Here is a 20,929-nt window from a genome sequence, read left to right as displayed (position 1 = left end):
CGGGCCAATAATATTATTTCTAAATGTTTTCTATTTAATTTTCTTTGCTGGAGAGGTGGGTGCGGTAAAGTTTTCATAACACGGAATTTAAACTGCAGAAAAGTTTGGAAAAACGAATAAATTGTACTATTTAAGTACTTTAAATTTTAAGTTTCTTAAACTTCATGATTTTAAAATTTTTCTAAACTTTTCAATAATTTTAAAATCGTGATCAGCAAATTATATATATATATAAAGGCACTGCTAGGGAAGTGGCGGGCATCATTGCCAGTGCCCTAAAAGAGATCTTAGTTACAATAGTGAAGAAAAGGTTGCCCCAGTTGCCCCATGCATAGCTAGCTAGACGTGGTGAAAAGCTAAAAATTTTATGAGGGATGATACATTTTACTTGATAAAATATTGAAAATAAGAGAGCTAGGGTGGTTGATATTCTTTTAACGCACCATGCAAAGGAAAAGTGAAAAGAATATATAATTGGTGACAGATTATTCTTTTTTTTTTTTATCCTTTTGGCCAACAAATCAGATTGAGCCCCCAAATAAACATAGACGATCGACGACAGCTCGTAAATGTAATGTTAAGCCCATAAGCATGCATGCATAGAGTTTGCGCATTAGGCATGCAATGAGTGCACATAACCAAGTGCGCGTGCCAGCACATACAGCAGGCTCAACACAAAAAGATAAAAATAATTAATTAAAATGAATTAAAAAAATGGGTCACCACTCGCATATATAGAAAACGACAGCTCAATAAGGATGTAACACTTGGAAGAAACTCTATTAAGTCAAAATTTAAGACCATGGATATTACTGACTTCTTCTTATTCATATTTGACAATCTTAGTGGTGACCCACGGAATGAAACAACAATGAACCAATGTGCAACCTAAACTACTGTAGGCTCGGCGATAAGCCACGAAATCTCTTTTTGGTCAAATTATCCAAAACCCAGATTGAGTATGCAAACAAATTAAGGAAAACCCAAAGTGGGTTAGCTTTTATTTGGTTAAATTATGGAAGTAATTAAAACGGGAGATTACTCAAGTATAAAAATTAGAGCAGCTGACACAAAGAACATCTAGGGAAGTGAGAAAGAGAAGTAACCCAAAGCAAAGAACTTCGGTAACCCAGGCCAGAATCAAGTGTAATTCCTATCTGTCCGCAGAACCAAAGTAAAGAATAACAGAAATGAGCGACATTTTGCCCTCTTAAAATTAACACAAAAGCTAAAGTTTCAGTCCTTGTATCGGAGACCGGAAACACAACCTCTCACCTCTCTCTCTCTCCTCTCTCTCTCTCTCTCTCACAAATTCTCTCCCTTTCATAAATTTTAAAAATATCAGGCATGATTTCATCACTACCCTAGTATTTAATCACCACACCCACATGTTTATAACTTTAAGAAAATAAAACCCATTTGTGAGTTTTTCTATTTATTTATTTAGGTCTTAGAAGCTCCAAGGTGTCAGAACATAAAACCGACGTATTTTAGAAGAAGAAGTTGAAGAGAGCTTCGGGAAATGGTGATGAGAGAGTGAATACTAAGAATTGGAGTGCCTTAAAATGATCATTTCCTGTTGGATGGATTTGGTGGGAGTTGTGTTTCTATGTGCCAAAACTAGGCATAAATGGTATCGTTTTGATCACAGCAGAAGCAGACAACAACAGCAGCTCAAATGTACAGAAATACCAACAGGTTTCCAAAAACAAACAACTACTCAAGGAAGTTTCTCAAATATGACTTCTTCTAGTTGCTGTAAGATCTCCCCAATCATTCCCATTTTTGTGTCCTATCTTCTTGTACTTTCTTCTTCGATTTGTCTTGTTCATTCTTCGGATACCGGCAAAAATCTAAATGCAACCAATCAAACAACTCTTCGCCCAGAGGAAGAGTTGCACAAGTTGAAGTTTATTAGAGCTCATCTCAACAAAATCAACAAGCCTGCTGTGAAGACCATTCAGGCAATTCCACTCTCTCTCTATTAAAAGAATTTCACTTTTATTTCCCCTGTTTTTGCTCCGTTTTCTTGGACTTCAAATGCGTTGTCTAATATTTTCTTGTTTATTGCTGCAGAGTCCTGATGGTGATATTATAGATTGTGTAGAAACTCATCTACAGCCTGCTTTTGATCATCCTAAGTTGAAAGGACAGAGACCATTGGTAATTATATATTTTCTTTAACAAGTGAATTAATGATCATTAAACCTCTAAACATTTCTGAAACTTTCAGGATCCACCGGCAAGACCAAATGGGCACAAGCCGAGTGGCATGATCACTGAAGAATTTCAGTTGTGGAGCTTCTCTGGTGAATCATGTCCAGAAGGAACAATTCCAATCAGAAGAACAACTGAACAAGACGTGTTAAGAGCTACTTCTGTCCGAAAATTTGGAAGAAAAAAAATAAGACGTGTAAGAAGAGACACAAACAGCAATGGCCATGAGGTAATTAGTGCGTCAGAGTTTTTTCTTTGAAAAATAAATAAATAAATAAATTTGTACTGTAATATCATTTTCTTCCCCCAGGAGCCTTGCCTCCATATTCAAATAAACAAACAACTCTAAAGAAAGTGGTCAAAGAAAATGGCACATCAGGCTTGTTGTTGTTGATTGCCTACTGCTTTAGGTCTCTTTTTGAATAGGACCATTATGTTAATTTTTAAATCCCCAAAAGAATTAACAAAAGAGTTTTCTTTTTTCTTTTTTTAACTTTTTACAGGTTTAACAAAAATACGTATTTGCTACGTTTTTTATGTTTTTGTTATTTTCTAATCTTTTTTCCTAACGAGTTTAAGGTGAAATTTCATCAAAATGGACTAGAGATTGCTGTTCCAGTGAATAATAAATGCTGCAATGTCTAGTTTTCATCAATAATGAGTTCCTGAGATGAAAAGAAAAAGAATTAATAAATTTTATGTGTTGCTGATACTTTCCTACTGAGCAAAATAAGTAATTCTAGCAGCTTGATCCTCTTTTATTTCAATCATTAAACACAAGCAGCTTCTTGGTTTTAGTAATTACAGTAATTCACTTATTTCAGTGCAAAAGAATTTTTTCATTAATGAGTCCCCTGCAGTTCTGTATAATGACTGTTTGCCATCTTTCTCTTCTTTCTTAGAAACTTTCTTGTTACAATGTGAAATTGGGGGATTCAGTGCTAAGTTAATTTTGCACTGAACACTAAATCAATAGTCATGATTTATTTTTTATATCTTTCATTTCCCTTGGCTAACAACCATTCCTTCACTGTTCAACAAGAAATCACATTGATATTAAAAATTTGTCTGTTAATTTAATGTTCATCTTGGACACAATTTTAAATTTTGAAATTTGGTTAATTTACAGCATGCAGTTGGGTATGTGACTGGAGATCAATACTACGGAGCGAAAGCAAGCATAAATGTGTGGGCACCAAGAGTGGTTAATCAGTATGAATTCAGCTTATCACAAATGTGGGTCATATCTGGTTCATTTGGGGATGATCTTAACACCATTGAAGCTGGCTGGCAGGCATGTCCAACCTCCTCCTAATTCTATTAAATTTTCCCGAAAATGAGCCAACCATGTTTTCCAATATTTACTGCATCAAATTGTCAAATATTTGTTTTGTTCTTAACATTTAAAGCAGCTGCTACGACAGTGCAACTACCTCTCATTTTCATAATTTATTTGAATTTATGTATATACTGTTGTTGAATTTTCTTGCCCATGGTTGGTTGCTAAATCATTTATATTTTTGCAGGTAAGCCCAGAGCTGTATGGGGACAACTACCCCAGGTTCTTCACTTACTGGACTGTGAGTACAATCAATACAAAATTTGACTTATCTTGTATACATAATTTGGCTTATTCACTTGTAAATGATTTAAAAAAAAAAAAAAAACTGACAGTAATATTAATTTATAGACTGATGCATACCAAGCAACTGGGTGCTACAATTTGCTATGCTCCGGCTTTGTTCAAACTAACAATAGAATCGCAATTGGAGCTGCAATCTCACCGACATCATCATACAATGGTGGCCAATTCGATATCAGTTTGCTGATTTGGAAGGTAATCGATTTGAAATTTGATCATGTTCCTTTTAATTATTTTTCTTGAATATAAAGCCTGAGCCTGCGTTGAATCATCAGTTGATGGTCTTGGTCACAAATAGAGACAAAATAAGACTGCCAGATCCAGAATTTGATTTGAGTAGATATGAAACACAAATGTGACAGACGAATCTGAGCCGTCCGATCTGAATTGCTTTTATTGAACCTGGGAAGATTTTACGGGAAAGGCTCCATGCAGCCAATGATGGAGCTGGAGCCTCACCAATTTATAAAGCATAGGTTAAGTACTAGACCTTCTCAAAAGTAGATAATAAAATAAATAATCTGCTAGAGAGTAGCGAGTCGAGACCCAAGTTAATGGCAATAGATTTAGACATAATTATTTTGTCAACAACCCATGACTTTATTTATTTTTTATTTTTAATTTCAATTTTTCTTATTTGATAATAGTGCATGGCTGTAAAATTGCACTAGCACTACAGGGGTTGTATATTGCTCTCGCGTGCACTGATAGCTTCAAAAATAATACCAGTAATTTCATTATTGCTTTTCTACTTTACAAGATTCTCTTCTTTTCTAAGTAAAAGAGCTTTGAGTACTGACCCCTCCACTCTTTTTATTTTTACTTTTCATTATTCGATAAATTCTCCTCAAGCTTCCTCTATATAGACGACATGCAAGTTAAATAATCATTAATTAAACTATTCTTAATTCCAAAAAAAATTTCAGGATCCAAAGCACGGAAATTGGTGGCTTGAATTCGGATCCGGGGTACTAGTCGGGTATTGGCCATCATTCTTGTTCACGCACCTTACAGACCATGCAAGCATGGTGCAATTTGGTGGAGAAATTGTGAACTCGAGGCCAAGTGGTTTCCACACATCAACACAAATGGGCAGCGGCCATTTTGCCGGCGAAGGATTTGGGAAAGCATCATATTTCAGAAATTTACAAGTTGTTGATTGGGATAATAACTTAATCCCATTATCGAACTTAAGAGTCTTAGCTGATCACCCCAACTGCTACGACATTCAAGGAGGTATTAACAGAGTATGGGGCAATTATTTTTACTATGGGGGCCCTGGGAAAAATCCAAGGTGTCCCTGAAGGCAAAGGCAAAAAAAGTATATGGGTGGGGAGGTCATTTTCTTTTTATTAATATAAATTCATTTTTTTCACTTGTTGGGTGATTTGGGTTTCTTCTCGAGATCGTTTGGGTTTATTCTTATAATTATTTTGCTTAACTAACAGGTGAAACTTGAAAGTGATCCATTAATTAATTATACCAATTTTAGGTTATGTGGTGTAAATTTGGCAAAGGAAGGAATAGTGAATATATATGTTTATGGTTTGTGATTATTGATTTATTTCAATCGCTCTCTTTTTTTTTTTTCATTAGAAAGATTTTCATTTTGGGGGCATTCATCGAAGCGCCGGGACCACTCCATGAAAATGGCTAAAATCTAACCAATAACCACTATGATTATAATAAATGCGCTAATCCTGCACACACCTGCTCTTTATAAATGGCATGGGGTCCCCAGCCCCCCTGCCATATCACTTCTCTTTTGCTTTGTGAGTATTTTGGGGGACGCTTAATGATGACTTGTAATTTCAGGTAAATTTTTGCAGAAGTTTGTAATGAATAAAAAGAATTATAGAATCAGTGAATAAAGAAACTTTCCTGTAGAAGTCAAACCTAAAATTGTTTTAATTTACAGCTAGCTTATTCACATAATTATGTCTTATTGATGGAGGAAATAATATAGACACTGCCTTTAGTTTACTTGGAGGCAAAGACTGTTGGCAATTAATATTACTCAAGAGTGGAGACATGATTAAGAAATTGTCCTATTTCTAGTATTGTGTTCCCACATGAGCTTTGTCTGCAATTGCATCTGTACGACTCTACATATGTATATGAATATATGATCATGATTTTGCTCACAATCTTTTCTCTTGAAGTTCACGCTAACAATCTTTATTGCTCCTATGATAATAAATGAGGCATTAGCACGCAGCTTATGTTCAGCAGCAATTACCGGTGAGCATATTGGATCTGAAATTCTTAGCAACCCCTACTCCGTAAGATAATTGATTAACTCAACTCAGCATTTTGTTTTCCACAAACAGGCCATGTGCATTTAGGATTCATGGATTCGAAACGAGTAGAAATAAAGAAAAAAAAAATAATCCCAAAATGCAAGTAAATGGCAAGAGAGATTAGAGAATGAGTTTGAGTCAACATACATAGAAGGCCCGTCATATTTTGTTGTAAAATATTTACTTGAGACGCAAGCGACAGCTTAGAAAACTAGAAGTTGGATCAAATTATAAAAGAGAGTTTACAGGCGGCACCGGAAGTGGGTTGTGGTGTTGACTATAGGCTCTAGCCACTGCCCGTTAGAGTAAATGGCAAAGCTTTCATTTTTAGAATTAAAATCTTAATTGTATTAAAAAAAAAAGAATTAAAATCTTAATTAAGCCAGCCAGCCAACCAACCACGACGTATGATGATTGATGGCTGACAAGGCCTGTCAGAATCAAAACGTGGCAAAATGTTGAGCTGACACCTTAACGTAATTGAGGGTTTTAATCGTGCGAACTAATACCCCAACAATAATTACTCAGAATCTGATGATCCGTTCTTGTCTGTGATGATTTGGGGAGAATTCCAATAACTGGAGAGTGTAGTGTGATTGTAATTGATCAGCAGCAGCATCAGTGATAGTGCACGATCAGCCAACTGTGGTGAAAGTCCTGAAACTGATTGTTTTTTTTTTCATTGCCTTGGACAGTCTGTAATGAATATTACAACTCGCACAGCAGAAAGGTGATGTCAATGCCATGGGCCATAAGGCTTGAGTTCACAGCTGGATAATAAACCCGGATGTCCGTTTTGATTGATCACTAATCACCAGCTTGAGGTGCACCCATTTATGAAACATATTATTCTTTTTCGGATCTAAGAACAAAGACAAAACAGTGAAGCTTGCTAATGCCGGGGAGACGTCATTCAAATTTTGTACATCCTGTGTAGGGCAGATATAAGATAGATTAGAAATGAATGAAAAATTTGGTGGTCCAGAACCGAAGAAATTACGCACTCCTCAGATGTAACCTACCAACTACTTTATTAATTTTAAACAAACTTGGACAACTTTTATGAGTGACTTTATGGATCCCTGCTCTCTATAGTAACTTGTACAAACCCGTTCAGATAAATAAGGCTCTCCACAGCACAAACCGATTAACAGAGGTGATTCTAACAAGTCTAAAGAAAAGAAAGGAAATCCTTTGAATAACTTCCCCTTGGCGAGCTGAAAATTTGTTGGTCTAATCACAACAACGAGCTTAATGGTGGCAATAGCTCTCTGTACGTGTATACTTACTGGCAACATGTGTGTAGCGTCTGGTGTATACATAGACATCCTCATCCTGCACGTTCTCAGACTTTCAGCCTCATAATAATAGATTACAGGTAACAAAAAAATTGAGGTTTCGAAGCCAGCTCAGCAGCGACTTTCAGTGGCATACATTCATTTATTATGCAAGCTCACTTGCACAGAAAAGATGACACCGCCCCAGAAAACAAATCTAGCATCTGTTGGTTGGAATGATATGGCCAAACGCCAACCAATAACATTTCATAAGAACTAAATGGTAGGAAAGAAGCTTGATGTGTCTCATAAGGCCATAGGTGTAGAGCCGGTGTCTTATAGCTAATGCTATCTGGACCTCGCCATCAATGAAAACACTGTACTGGAAAGCTGAGATCAAACAACATAACCTGGGTATCTCTCTTTGGGGAAATGACAGTAGCCAAGAGCAAATGCCTAAACATGGCTTGAGTGGCAGTAAATTATGATGTGAATACTTCCTGGGATGAAAACAAGGCTCCCCAGATACAACCACGATCCATCAAATTAATATATCAACACAAAAAAACATGATTCAGACCTTTGAATTATGGCCATCTCAAGTGCACAATAGTATCCCAGATTCAACCAGAAATTATCCTACATTGCTGCCTTCAATATAAGTTAACAACCTATAGGTTCTATGCTCAACAGACTCCTACACTAAGTAATTCATATTTAGTTAAGAAATACAAAAGACCATATCAGCAAAGCATTCTTGAATGATCAATTCTTTTTATATCAAAAGCAAAAGAAGAGCGCATGCTATTATTGAAATACAATAGCACCTATTCAAAATTGTTGCCATGGAGGAATTGCAATTCCAACAATAGAATTAAGGGCAAAAAAAAAGCAGGCAGTGACAGAAAGAGGTCACTCCACGCAAATCGCCTCAAGCAACTTCTTACTCGCCTCACTCACCTCCACTTTCTCCATCTTCAAACGCCGAAGCATCACAGGGCTTGTTCTTCCAGCAGCTGCATAAGTTCTTATCAGTGGTTCAAACACCTCCACCCCTAAATCATCTACAGCCTTCTTCAAGATTTCCAAGAAACCTTCAGCACCATCAACATCCTTTTCTTGCTCAAAGTGCCTCATGAAAGTCCTGATAGTCTCAGACGATGGGACCCACTTTCCACCATCCCCTCTACCAGTATCTATAGCCTTCTCCAAACAATCTACTGCCAATTTCATATCCCCATTTCTCAGATAATAATCTGAAAATATCTCCCAGGTTTTAGCATTAGGATTGGCTCCTCTCCTGCGGGCCCTCTCCTTCAGCTCTTCAGCATTTTCTAGCCTACTCTCCTTGGCATATGCTCCAATCATAACATTTGTGACTCGTATATCATAAGTGGCACAACCAGATTCCCATTCCTTGAAACATTTCTCAGCACCAGGTAAATCTTTCAAGTTAACCAGCACCTGTATCATATTCAGGTAGCTTATGTTTGCAGTTTTGGGAAAAGCTAGCCTCAATGAGCGCCATATTCGATAAACTTCAGACAAGTTACCCGTTTGTCCGTACAATGTAATTAAAAATTGGTAAGCAGAAAGATCTCGATGTGCATTTCTATTCTCCAATTCCTTGAGTGCCCTTTCTGCCTTCTCAAACAAACCAGCTTCAACATAAATTGAAGCTAAGTTACTGAATGTTGTCCAATCAGCAGCAACCCGACCATCCCTCTTCATCTCTTCAATGACTCTCTCAGCCCCAGAAATATCATTGACAGCAGCCAGAGCCCTCATCCAGACATTGTATGTGTATGAGTCTGGCATGATACTCGACGCCTTCATTTCTTGTATAATGGCTGGTATTTTTTCTGGGTGGCCAGTCTTTGCATAAAGGGTCATGAGGCTGTTAAAAGGCATGGAGCTAAACCCAAGGTTAAGTTCCTTCATCTTCTCCAAGAGAGCTTCTGCTTTTTCAGTCATCAATTCCTTGCAGTAGCAATTCAGAAGAGAACCATATGTAAGATGGTTCTTTGATGTTTCAGGAAGATCAACAAAATAGTTTTCTGCAGCATCAATACCTTGAACTTTGGCAACTAGATCAAGATGAATAGCTTGATCACTGACTGTCTTGTTCATACCCCTCTTTTCCATATTTTCTGATAACTGCAAATAAACAATTCAGATTGAAACCCACAAAACAAAGAGAAAAGAAAGAAACAGAATATTGAGAGGGGGGAATTATATGCGACCAAAGAATTGTAACTGCCCCAACCTTTCCCAGACTAAATGAAAGAAGACCAATGCAGGGTTTTATTTTTGCTAACAAGACAACAAACAGCAATGACCAGATGAGCTGAGAGAGCTACTTTTAGTTTTGAGTCTGACAATGCCATCATGACAATTCAAGCAACAAAGACCATAACTAGCATTCTACACGCTAGAATGAAAACAGAAAGATAATATTACAACCTGCAGCACACTCATCTGACTGCCTATCCTAGTGACTGATGAAATAGGTGACATTCATTGGATGTACCCAAACATTTTTAACCCACGGATTTTTTTCAGAATCCTTTCGACAAATCTACTTCAACTTTCTATTCATACCTTAAAACAAACCCATAACAATGCCCAAATTCCACAAATCAGATAGCCAATACACGAGTGTCACTAATTGCCTTAACTAGATGATAAAAACCAAAATTCAAGATTGATTAGATTATAAATTGGCCGTAGGATAGAAATTTGATATTTTCCCCCCGTAAAATGAATCAAAATCTAAATCATGAATATTTAACAGACTCATAAGAGAGAGAGGGCGGGTAGGAAACCTTGAGGGCAGGGTAATAGAGCTTGCGATCGCGAAGCTTCTTGAGAGTGTCGCCGACTTCCCATTTGAAGACACGTTTTTTGCTCTTGAGAAACTGGTTCAGCTGCTGTCGAACGCTAACGTCGGAGCCACCTTTTTTGAATAGCCTGTCGTAAAGCGCTTCTTCCAAGTGCTTCTTCGACCGCTTTGCTATGTTCTTGGTCCTCCCAAACCGTTGCGGCATCGCCATTTTTCTTCTTTAGCTTTCTCTAAACCCTAAAATCTAAACCCCCCGCTCTGCTCTTTTTGTGTTTTCGCATTCCTTCACCGAGTCTCAGATGGCGTGCAACAATACAACCCCGTCGGGTTTGGGCTTCGGAAGAGTGAAGGACTCAATTTGAGCATATTGCTTTTTAGTCCCTCACTTGAATTACATATAGGTATATTGTGCCCAAAACAATTTTATAATCGGGTCACTAATAACACCCGCGCTGCAGCCATCTTCCTTTTAAAACCACCGTTTCTAAATACACCTCGACCTCTTTTTTTTTTCCCCCTCTCTTTCCCAGAACCTCATAAATATTTTTACAGATACAATGGGAATAATAATATGGATCCACACTTCTAAATCTCAATTTAAATTTCAACTAATGTAACATTAATCTATTAAAAGTTAAAAAAATCTTTGCTACTAAAAATAAAATCTACTCTAACTTATAAATTTTAGACTAGTAATTAAAATTTGAATTTGAAACTTCAATTCATCCTTGAATGTGAGGAACACTAATCATTGGATTATCAAGTGATTTGGCCACAATGCACAATTCAAACATTTTTTTATTTAATGGCTACAAGTCTCATTTTTATTATAATTTTTCATCCATTATATTCTAAATATATAAATTTATAATACGGTCTATACAATATATTAATTAGAAAATTGACTCCCTCTAACAATATTGAAAATGAACATACATTTATTCTTCTTTTTCTTTTTTTAATCAAAATCAGAAAAGAACTCTCGACATTGTATGGAGAGCATCATGACACCACCATTGAGCAACAAATCCAACAAACTCAAAATCGACATGGACAAATGACAAAAGATAAAGAAGCAATTGTAGGAGGGGCTTTATCACAATTAAATGCACTGGTTTCTGTATAAATACTGGAATATGGTGGTACGTTATTAAGTGGACCAGCAGCACAGCTAGCTCCCCGCACATGGTTATCTCATGTTCTGTTTAGTGTTTATACGTCATTTTCGTTTTTAAATAAAGTAAAGCATTGTGGCTTGCTTAACATATCCCCCGCTTTAATGCTATCATATAAATTCAAAATCTTTTTTTAAAATGTTATTGTTTTTATGGTAGTTGAATTTATGAGTGTCCACTAAGGTCGACATATTTGACTAAGGGTATGTTTGGAAATGAAGTTGTGCAGCTGTAACTTAAAAGTTATAGTATTAAAGTATTTGATAAACATTAGCCACTGTAGTTTAAAAGTTATGTTTATATGATTTTTCAATTGCATAATAAAAAATCTATTATATTTTTAATAATTTTGTCAGAATTATTATTTAAAATTTATGTTTACTATATATTATTAACTTTTGTTTTATTGTTATAGTTTTTTTTACGGCACCTTTAATTTAAAAGGTGTAACACTTCAATTTCAAACAGAATCTAAGAGACTAATTTATAATAATTGGTAGAAATTGAAATAATAACCAAAAAAAAAATTGTTACTTTATCATAGACAATATAAAACATACAGACTATGGCATCAATTAGTGCAACTAATGTATTCCATGGACACATTGCAATGATTATCAATGCGAGAAGAACGAGCATTTAGGCATTTTAATAATTGAGATAGACAGAAACAGTCAAATTTAGGGAATCAATGGAATTTAACCTTAAAATTTTTTAGGGAAGTTTTAGTACCAAAGCAATGGGAGCTACATATATAATTTTACCTCTTTTCATTATACTTTACATAAACAAATTAGAGTGAACGGAAATGGACCTTCAACTAACTTAACTAAATTGAAGAAAGCGACGAAAGTTTTTGACTGACCGCACCGACCAAGCACTTGCTAAAATTCCAGCATTACTCCAACGTGCCAATGCACATGGTATCTGGAAACATGTCGAGGATGCGACACAGTTCACAGGCAGGAGAAGGACAGCCCAATGGTTTTGTGTAATGTGGCGGTGATTAAATGTCAGTAGGCCGTAGAATAAGACTTTGTTATTTTGTTATATGACAAAGCACCACCACGACCACACACAAGTTTTTAACCCCTACCAACAGAGGCCACAACTTCGGTGAAGCTGCGTCTCGTCCATCAATTATGGTAGGACCAAGGGTGCTGGGAGACCTTTAAAAAGTTAAAACATGTGGTAAGAGATCTTTGTAGGGACACACCCTTAAAAGACTAAATAGCTAAAGCCGATTTTTTTTTTTAGACTGATTAATCATCAGATTACTGCATTACACAGATATTTACAATAACTGCTTATTGTAGCAGAGGTATTACATTGATATTTATAATCAGATATACATGATTGAGACTTACATTATTACAATAAATTCTATGAAGTACATGCCCAATACAAATAACCTCTCACAGGAGAAAATGTCCATACTCCACTTGCATTTCGCAAGGGAGAATGATATAAAGAACATTTAGCCCCCACAATGCTTTTGTGAGGGCTAGAACCGCTGCCCTCACAATGCTTGTGAGGGCAGCAGCCCACCACTTCGGCCAAGGCCGAAGTGGCAGCTAAAGCCGATGTTGAGACACGTTTCAAAGGTGCAAACCGCAAAGGTGACCAGAACTCCTATTTGTAAACGCGTCTATTTAATTCGTGGATATGTAATACATTAAATTTTTTATGTAATTATTTTAAAAATAATTTATTATTAAAATTAAAATTTTTATAATTATACTTAATTAATCTTTTTTTTTCTCTACTCTCATATTTCGTAAATTAAGTACTCAATTTCATTCTAAATTTTTTTAATCTTTCTTAGTATATTATAATCTATATTTTATGCTTTTATTATATAATTTTTTTATTGATATTAATTAGCATTTTTATTTGATAAAGTTTAAGTTATTAATATTTATGAACTTTCATGTCTGATAAAAATTTATTGGTAATTTAATTTTCATTTTAAATTGTGCATTTTGTTCTTTTTAATCAGTAATATCAATTGTTTAGGATAAAAGAATATGTCTTAATGAATTGGTTAGAATTTGTAAAATTGAGAAAAGGAAAATAAAAAATAATTAATTAAGTAATTTAAAAAAATATTTAGATAATAAAATTTTTAATTTAAAAAATGTGTAGAAAAGAAATTAATAGATTTAAATAACCATCCTCTTTATCTATTTATCTTTTCCATTTTTTTCTTTTTCCTTTTATGAGGTCTAAGAAACAAATTATAATTTATTGTTTAAGTTATTCCAGAAGTTTCTTCTGATAAAGTTGATTATCCTTGAAGCTAGGGGCAGCGGCCCGTGTTACCCGGTTTGATCAATTCTTGCGCCCCACAATGAAATTCGAGGTTAATTGTGCCGTGCCACCCAAGATTCGTCCACATTTATTTTTTTTTTATTCGTTGCATTTCTAATTTTCGGTAACTTTATTAATTTACATAATTGTGTTTATTAGTATATTAATGCATTAATAATGTCAGTCCAGGCAGTTGAGTCTGGGAGGGACCATGTTCTCGACGCTTCCCATTGTAGCTATGGCCATGCACGCATCTATGGTCCCAAGTTTACTCAACCAAATTTTGTTGGCGTGTACGCTTTTGACTTTACCACATCCCCGAATAATCGTCATACCCAAAGATGACAATTTTTCCATGTTATCCCTCATCATTCAATCTTTGTCAGCAACAATCGCGTGCTGACTCATCCCTTCATCTCACCAATTCTCAATTGTTTAAATTCTTTTATGCCATAACTTCGACGGTACCGTAAAAGGTAAAAGAACCGTGTTTAAAAAATATATTTTTTTATTAGTAACAAATAACACGTGATAATGACGTTAATCAAAGTAAATGAACAAAACTATGAAACCATTGTCAAGGGGCCCGCTAACATTAACAAGAAGTTAAAACGACTTTGGTTGCATAGCAAAAGCAGTCAAATCCCTTGAGCCAAAAAGCAACCAAAAGAGACTCGCCAAACCCCAGTATTTTTTAGGTAAAATAATAATAATAAAATAATGCCCATGTTGAAGTTATTCTAATATAAAATATAAATTACAATCATACACATAAAACGAAAATAAAAATAATAATAATAATTCAATATCGAACAAATAATTTACCTACCGCAGCCAATTATACTTGTACATAGCAGTTTTTGATTCGGCTTTAGCCAACACGGAAATGTGCCATGTGCCTCAAAACTGATATTCCCTAGGGATCAAATCCCGACCCCACAACCGCTTCTTCAACGCGCTTAGTCATTGTTGACTTTCTAAATGGTAAAATTGCAAAATTGCATTGTTAAAAAAAAAATCCACCTTTTTAGCGGATTTATGTATATACTAAAAGAAAAATTGAAGAGTGGAAAAATCAAAATTAATTTTCTAATTCCCTTTTTTTAAAAAATTAAATTATAGAGCATGTATCCTTATTTATCTAAATTTTAATAGAAATTATAACAAATTATGTAATTTAATAAAAAAATTTGAGTACATTATTTGGTGATCTATCATTGATCGCACGTAAAAATTAAAAGAAACTTAGGAGAACAACCAAGGGAAGAAGAAAAATTAGTGGTGTGTTGTTTACTTCCCAATTGAAAAATTAAAATCATTGACAGCGTTAGAACTAAAGTCAAAATAAATGGGATCCAGCTCAAATTGGGATTGAAGAATGGGAGATTAATTCCTTGAATTAGTCTCCTATTCCGTTTAAATAAAAAATAAATAACAAAAAAAAAAACACCAACATCACTACACCAAACGAAGCCCACCGTCACTACCAAAATCAAGCATCGTCGTCCTCGTTAGTTGTCGGTTGTGGAGCAGCAACTAGTTGCCTTGTCATCTCTGTTTGGGACTTTTTCAATGCTGTGAGATCCAGTAGCAACAATCATCATGTCGCGACTCTTTCGATCTGATGAGGACGATGATGATTTTGATTATTCTTATTATTATTATATTTTTAAATGAATTATTGTTTTTTTGTTGTTGTTATTAATGATAAAATAAAATGTTAATGTTAATAATAATATTTTTATTAATAAAAAATTAATCACAATAATTAAAATACAAAATAATTAACTGCGACAATAGTTAATTAAGGACTTCTTGGCAATTTAAAACAATGTAGCTCATTCCGATTCTAATTATAAAATAAAGTAAACACATAAATGACAATATAGATCATCTTGATTCTGACTCTTACTTTATTCTTACAGGCAAAATAAACAATTTATTCTAATTCTACAACTAAAACAAATAATTTATTATGATTCTATAGGAAAAGTAAATAAATTTTTATGATTTTTATTCCTTATTCTGATTGCAACCAATTCTAATTCCTACTTATTTTGATTACTAATTAGTAAATGCACCATAGGTGCATTGGTTATAATTGTTTAAAAACCAGTTTGGAAAATATATTTGACATAATGACATAATCTCTAGTTGTCTATGGAGGAAAATATATATTTTTAATTAATTCACATATCTATTGAAGCTTGAACTTAGGACATAAATATTAGGAAGATTGTTTTTGATTACTAAAGCTAGACTTAACTTTCAAGAAAAATAAATTAAATCAGTAGAAAAGTAAGCTTGATATTTATTTAATTCAATAGTCAAAGTAATTTATACAAAGTGTCATTCAGTTTTGTTGCGGATAAATTTGATTTTTTATTATTTTGATTATATTTGTAAAGAAAGAAATTATATTTGTTATTTTAATGGAAGAATATATATATATAAATTGATGCAATTATATTTATTATATAAAAAATTAATTGTGAATTGAATTATTATTGACCGTGTGAACTCACACCCCGTTAAAGGCGAGTGGGTAACAGAATTTTGAAAATGGATTTAAAAAGAAATGGGTAAAGTGGATAAGGAAAATGCAGTTGGATGTTGGCTGAATTGGGGAATCTTACAGCGCGGATCCAGGTTGCACACTGGACCTGGAAGATACGCCTAGAAGCAGAACGAAAGAATTCTATCATTAATCAAATTTTATCGCCAAATTAAAAATCTTTTTTTCGTTTTATTAGGATTTACCGTATTGCTATTCTTCTATATTTAGTGGGACCCTTCTAGAGTTTGTACAAATTGGTGGGAGCGGATGCCATTACGACACCTGTCACCAACCCAAACCAAACGACTAAAACTCGAATTTCTCAAAAGCCAAGGAATGAACAGGAAGGCTTTTCTGATTTGTTGTGTTTTTGTCTTTTTTGTGTGATTTTGGGAGGTTGAAAATGAGAAACTCGTGGCAGCCCATTTTCAAAGTTTGAAACAAAGAACATAGAAGAATTGGACAGAAGAAAAGAAAAGAAAAAAAAAAAAAAGGCTCTCTCCTTCTATGAGAAATATTTTATTATCATAGGAGGGTTTTGATGAGAAGACGAGTTTAGTTTTTGCCTTTCTTTTGTCATTGCAAACTTGAAATTGCAAAAGAGCCTTCTTTGTCTGTATTTGGGATTCAAAGAAGGCTCCGGTTTGGGGGGGAAAAAAAAACAAAGAAAGAGAAATTTTTTATCTTTTTTCAAATCTTGGGAGAGTTCAGCTTTCACAAAGATGATAAGATGGTGGATATCTGCTCTGCAATTGACAGAGTTGTTTGTGAGTTCTATAGTGCATTTGTTATATGGGTTTTACATTTTTAGCTCAGCTGTAGCCGGTGATCTCTCTCAGGTTTTGAATGAATATTTTTTCAAGCCGAATGTAAATGTTATTGAGGTTAAACAAGAACCGCCATATGTACCCACAGCAAAGCCTACAATTGACGCTAATACTCTTCCTCCTATTGTTTTAGTCCATGGAATCTTTGGATTCGGCAAAGGGGTATGTCATTTAGAGTTTTCATTTTTCGTTGTCAAAATGAATGCCTTTTTTATGTCATTTTAATGTATCGTTTCAATTCTTAAACTGAATTTTCTTTTATTAGAAACTGGGAGGTTTATCGTATTTTGCGGGGGCAGAGAAGAAAGATGAGAGGGTTCTTGTGCCAGATTTGGGGTCCTTAACAAGCATATATGATAGGTAGGTTGCTTGCAATTTTTTGGTTTTGAATGCTGAGATTTAGATTCATGAATGTCATTTCTTTTTCTGTTTCTTTGTTGCTGTCACATATCCTTTATTCAAGTTCCTGTTTTATATTGGGGCTTTGGGTTTCAGGGCTCGTGAGTTGTTCTATTATTTAAAAGGTGGGAAAGTAGATTATGGTGAAGAACACAGCAAGGCTTGCGGCCACTCACAGTTCGGATGGCTTTATGAACAAGGTTGATAATCTGTCTGTTTATTTCTTTATCTTTTTTGCAATTATTAAGTTTGATGCCAACATTATGTTTTGTTAGTCTTGAAGTTTGTTTTGCATTTTTACTGGGATGCAGGGCATTACCCTGAATGGGATGAGGACCATCCTATTCACTTTGTTGGGCACTCAGCCGGTGCTCAGGTTGTTCGTGTTTTGCAGCAAATGCTTGCTGATAAGGTTGGTCCAGCTTTTTCATGTAATCAATGCAATGGTAAATAATCTATCTTTTTTTGTTATTTATTTGGTCATATCAAATTGTTTTTATAATGATTTTTAGGCATTCAAAGGTTATGAGAACACTTCAGAGAACTGGGTATTGAGCATCACATCCTTGTCAGGCGCATTTAATGGGACTACAAGAACCTACTTAGATGGGATGCAGTAAGTTCTATTCAAACTTTTTCCTTTATTTTAAACAACTTTATTTAGAGGATTCCATTTTTCAAATGTTAAATGCAATATCTGAATGATACAATAAACTATCCACTTACTAAGATTGATGATTTATTGCTGGAGAATGTAAAGTAGCCTAAGGCAGCAGCAACTGGAATATTGCTATTCAGTCATGTGGTTGTACATCTGAAATTGTTATTTGTTCCTTATACACGAAATGTTCCCAAATGATGCTTGGGAAGTTATTAACAACTTTATTCATTATGTCAATTTCTCCAATATCGAATTCTATTTTCTTCAACATACCATACATGGCTGATTCAGAACATTGCTGCTATGTTTTCAAATTATCACAGACCAGAAGATGGGAGGACCATGAAACCAATATGCCTGCTTCAGCTGTGCCGCATAGGAGTGATAATATATGACTGGCTTGATATTGTTTGGCTAAAGGATTATTACAATTTTGGCTTTGATCACTTCAACATGTCATGGAAGAAAATGGGTATTCGTGGTCTACTTGATTGCCTCATGGGTAATACAGGGCCTTTTGCTTCAGGAGATTGGATTCTCCCTGATCTTACAATTCAAGGGTCTTTACAACTTAATTGCCATCTGCAAACCTTTCCCAACACATATTATTTCAGTTATGCTACCAAGCGTACCAGGAAGATTATGGGTATCACGGTACCTTCTAGTATATTTGGAATTCATCCACTGCTGTTCATTAGAGTATTGCAGATGACCCAATGGCGTCAACCTCCAGATGTCCCTCCCCCTTACAAAGGCTACAGGTATGCCCTTTCAAACAACATATGATGTGGTGTTTACTTATATTGCTTAGATATTATCATTTTAGAAGCGTAAGCTTTTTTCATTTGTTATAGCTTTAAATCCTAACCTAATCTTGTTGACTTTGAAATTACGTTTGGCTGAGTCATTTGGATTTTGTTTTTTAATATTAGGTCATATTAGGATAGATTACTACTCTTGCCCTAGATTAATTATAATTGTTACTCGAAGAAAACTGTTCAGAAATCTCTAGAATTTAAAATGTTTGACATTTTCTTAGCGTGGCGATAACTCTTCTCTCCGAATTGAGAGAGAAGTATTTGATGTTGAAATTGAACTTTAAATGGAATTATTGTCGGACAAGAATATGTTTAGGGAGTTGTAACTAGAATTGAATTGCATCATGACTCATGTACTGAGGTTAATGCTTCTGCAGGGATAAGGATTGGTGGGACAATGATGGAGCACTGAACACCATATCCATGACTCATCCTCGTCTCCCAATTGAACATCCAAGCTGTTATGTTGTAAATGATTCTGATTGCCAACCTTTGCAACCAGGGATTTGGTTAGTTATTTTTCTTAAATCTTTATCTGGTTATTGCAGTCACCAACAAATCATGCTAAGAATTGTGAGTATTGATTTTGGTTGAGCAAAATATGGTCACATTTAAAAAATAAAAATTCATATTAACATCCAAAGCAATTCATATCATAGTCATGAAAATATGCTTTCTATGGTTTTAAATCCTGCGAAACTTTAAATTTGACCCCTGTTCCAGTTTCAAACCAATCTGACTTTCATGAATTTTAAGGAATTTATTATATAATTTGTAAATTATCGGAGAAGTATTAATTCTTTGTCTTCCAAGTTTTAGATTTCGTAAAACGGATATCATATACCATGTAAAATGCGGGCCCTGAACCTTGTTGGTGGTCATATAAGATTGTATTAGTTGCCACAAGAATTTAAGTAACATTTTTGGTGGTAGAACTGTGGTTGTCTTGTGAGATCTTAATGATCGTTTTTACTTTTACGCAGGTACTACAAGATTGTGGAAGCTGACCATATATTCTTCATTGTGAATCGGGAAAGAGCTGGAGTTCAATTTGATCTAATCTATGATAGCATTTTTGAACGATGCAGAAAGCATGTATATAGAAAGAATCTGCCAACTCTGCCTGATCAATCCCACCACTAGCATAGGATCTGTTAGTCTCACACATACGCTACAACCGGAAGAGAAAATTATACAATGAAGCCTCAGTCTCACCTCTTCTTTCCCCGGTGTAAATGTACATTTACACGTTGCACTTTTACCTTTGTCCACCCTTTATTTTTTGTTCCTTGTATCAGTTTAATCTAGGTTGTAGGTCTGTGGGCTTTAGTCTTTACATTGATTTCTTGTCATACCAAAGTAGATGATGTACTTGGGGCACAGGCATTCTTGAACATGATGAATACATAAAGATTTATTATTGTGGTAATGTGCATGATTTCTTGTTTTTCCGAAATTATAACTTCTTGAAACTTCCAGAAACTTTCATTTCAATAAAGAGTTAAAAGGTTGTGCTTATGCATTGAAGACAGCCTTTATTTTTGAAGGGTTATCACACCTATTAGTCTGTTACGTACCTTAAAATATCAACTTGATTATACTAGTTAAAAGTTATTTTAGGAAATATTGGATCACAGACTATTTTTTTTTTTTTAAGAACCCGATCGGGTTGTGATCGGTTCGGGTCAAACCCGACCCGATCCGAATACCCGATCGGGTTCTTAAAAAAAAAAAAAAACGTACTGACCCGAATTGACCTGATTTCAACCGACCCGAACTGACCCGAACTGACCCGAATTGACCCGAACTGACCCGAACTGACCCGATTTCAACCTACCCGAATTGACCCGAATTGACCCGAACTGACCCGAATTGACCCGAATTGACCCGAACTAACCCAAATT

The 20,929-nt window shown here is 34.9% G+C and overlaps 3 protein-coding genes across 4 annotated transcripts; 2 read left to right on the top strand and 1 right to left on the bottom strand.

The window, feature by feature from the left end:
• The first annotated feature begins 1,100 nt into the window (after positions 1-1,100).
• Positions 1,101-5,294, top strand: LOC18045078. Of its 2 annotated transcripts, XR_002905885.1 has the most exons (8): positions 1,101-1,964; positions 2,077-2,163; positions 2,234-2,446; positions 3,347-3,511; positions 3,744-3,797; positions 3,908-4,054; positions 4,135-4,335; positions 4,786-4,818. XR_002905885.1 is itself a non-coding variant. In XM_024185250.1 (7 exons), the coding sequence occupies exons 1-7, from the start codon at positions 1,566-1,568 to the stop codon at positions 5,161-5,163; spliced, it is 1,443 nt and encodes a 480-aa protein (XP_024041018.1). In that variant the 5' UTR covers positions 1,101-1,565; the 3' UTR covers positions 5,164-5,294. The 2 variants fall into 2 exon arrangements, 1 of the variants encoding a protein (XP_024041018.1); XM_024185250.1 differs by lacking the exon at positions 4,135-4,335 and having other exon boundaries at positions 4,786-5,294.
• Positions 5,295-7,990: 2,696 nt separating this feature from the next.
• On the bottom strand, positions 7,991-10,896 carry LOC18045077 (pentatricopeptide repeat-containing protein At1g60770). Its single transcript, XM_006438240.2, has 2 exons — positions 10,262-10,896; positions 7,991-9,593 (listed from the first exon to the last, which is right to left on the bottom strand). The coding sequence occupies exons 1-2, from the start codon at positions 10,487-10,489 to the stop codon at positions 8,349-8,351; spliced, it is 1,473 nt and encodes a 490-aa protein (XP_006438303.1). The 5' UTR covers positions 10,490-10,896; the 3' UTR covers positions 7,991-8,348.
• A 5,703-nt stretch (positions 10,897-16,599) lies between these two features.
• Positions 16,600-20,454, top strand: LOC18045076 (lipase). The gene is made up of 8 exons (XM_006438239.2): positions 16,600-17,309; positions 17,413-17,507; positions 17,643-17,746; positions 17,858-17,958; positions 18,059-18,162; positions 18,531-18,968; positions 19,403-19,534; positions 20,009-20,454. The coding sequence occupies exons 1-8, from the start codon at positions 17,043-17,045 to the stop codon at positions 20,166-20,168; spliced, it is 1,401 nt and encodes a 466-aa protein (XP_006438302.1). The 5' UTR covers positions 16,600-17,042; the 3' UTR covers positions 20,169-20,454.
• Positions 20,455-20,929: the final 475 nt, after the last annotated feature.

This window comes from Citrus clementina, unplaced genomic scaffold, assembly GCF_000493195.1.
Source record: "Citrus clementina cultivar Clemenules unplaced genomic scaffold, Citrus_clementina_v1.0 scaffold_4, whole genome shotgun sequence".
Lineage (NCBI taxonomy): Eukaryota > Viridiplantae > Streptophyta > Magnoliopsida > Sapindales > Rutaceae > Citrus > Citrus x clementina.
This window is presented reverse-complemented; position numbering and strand designations above follow the sequence as displayed.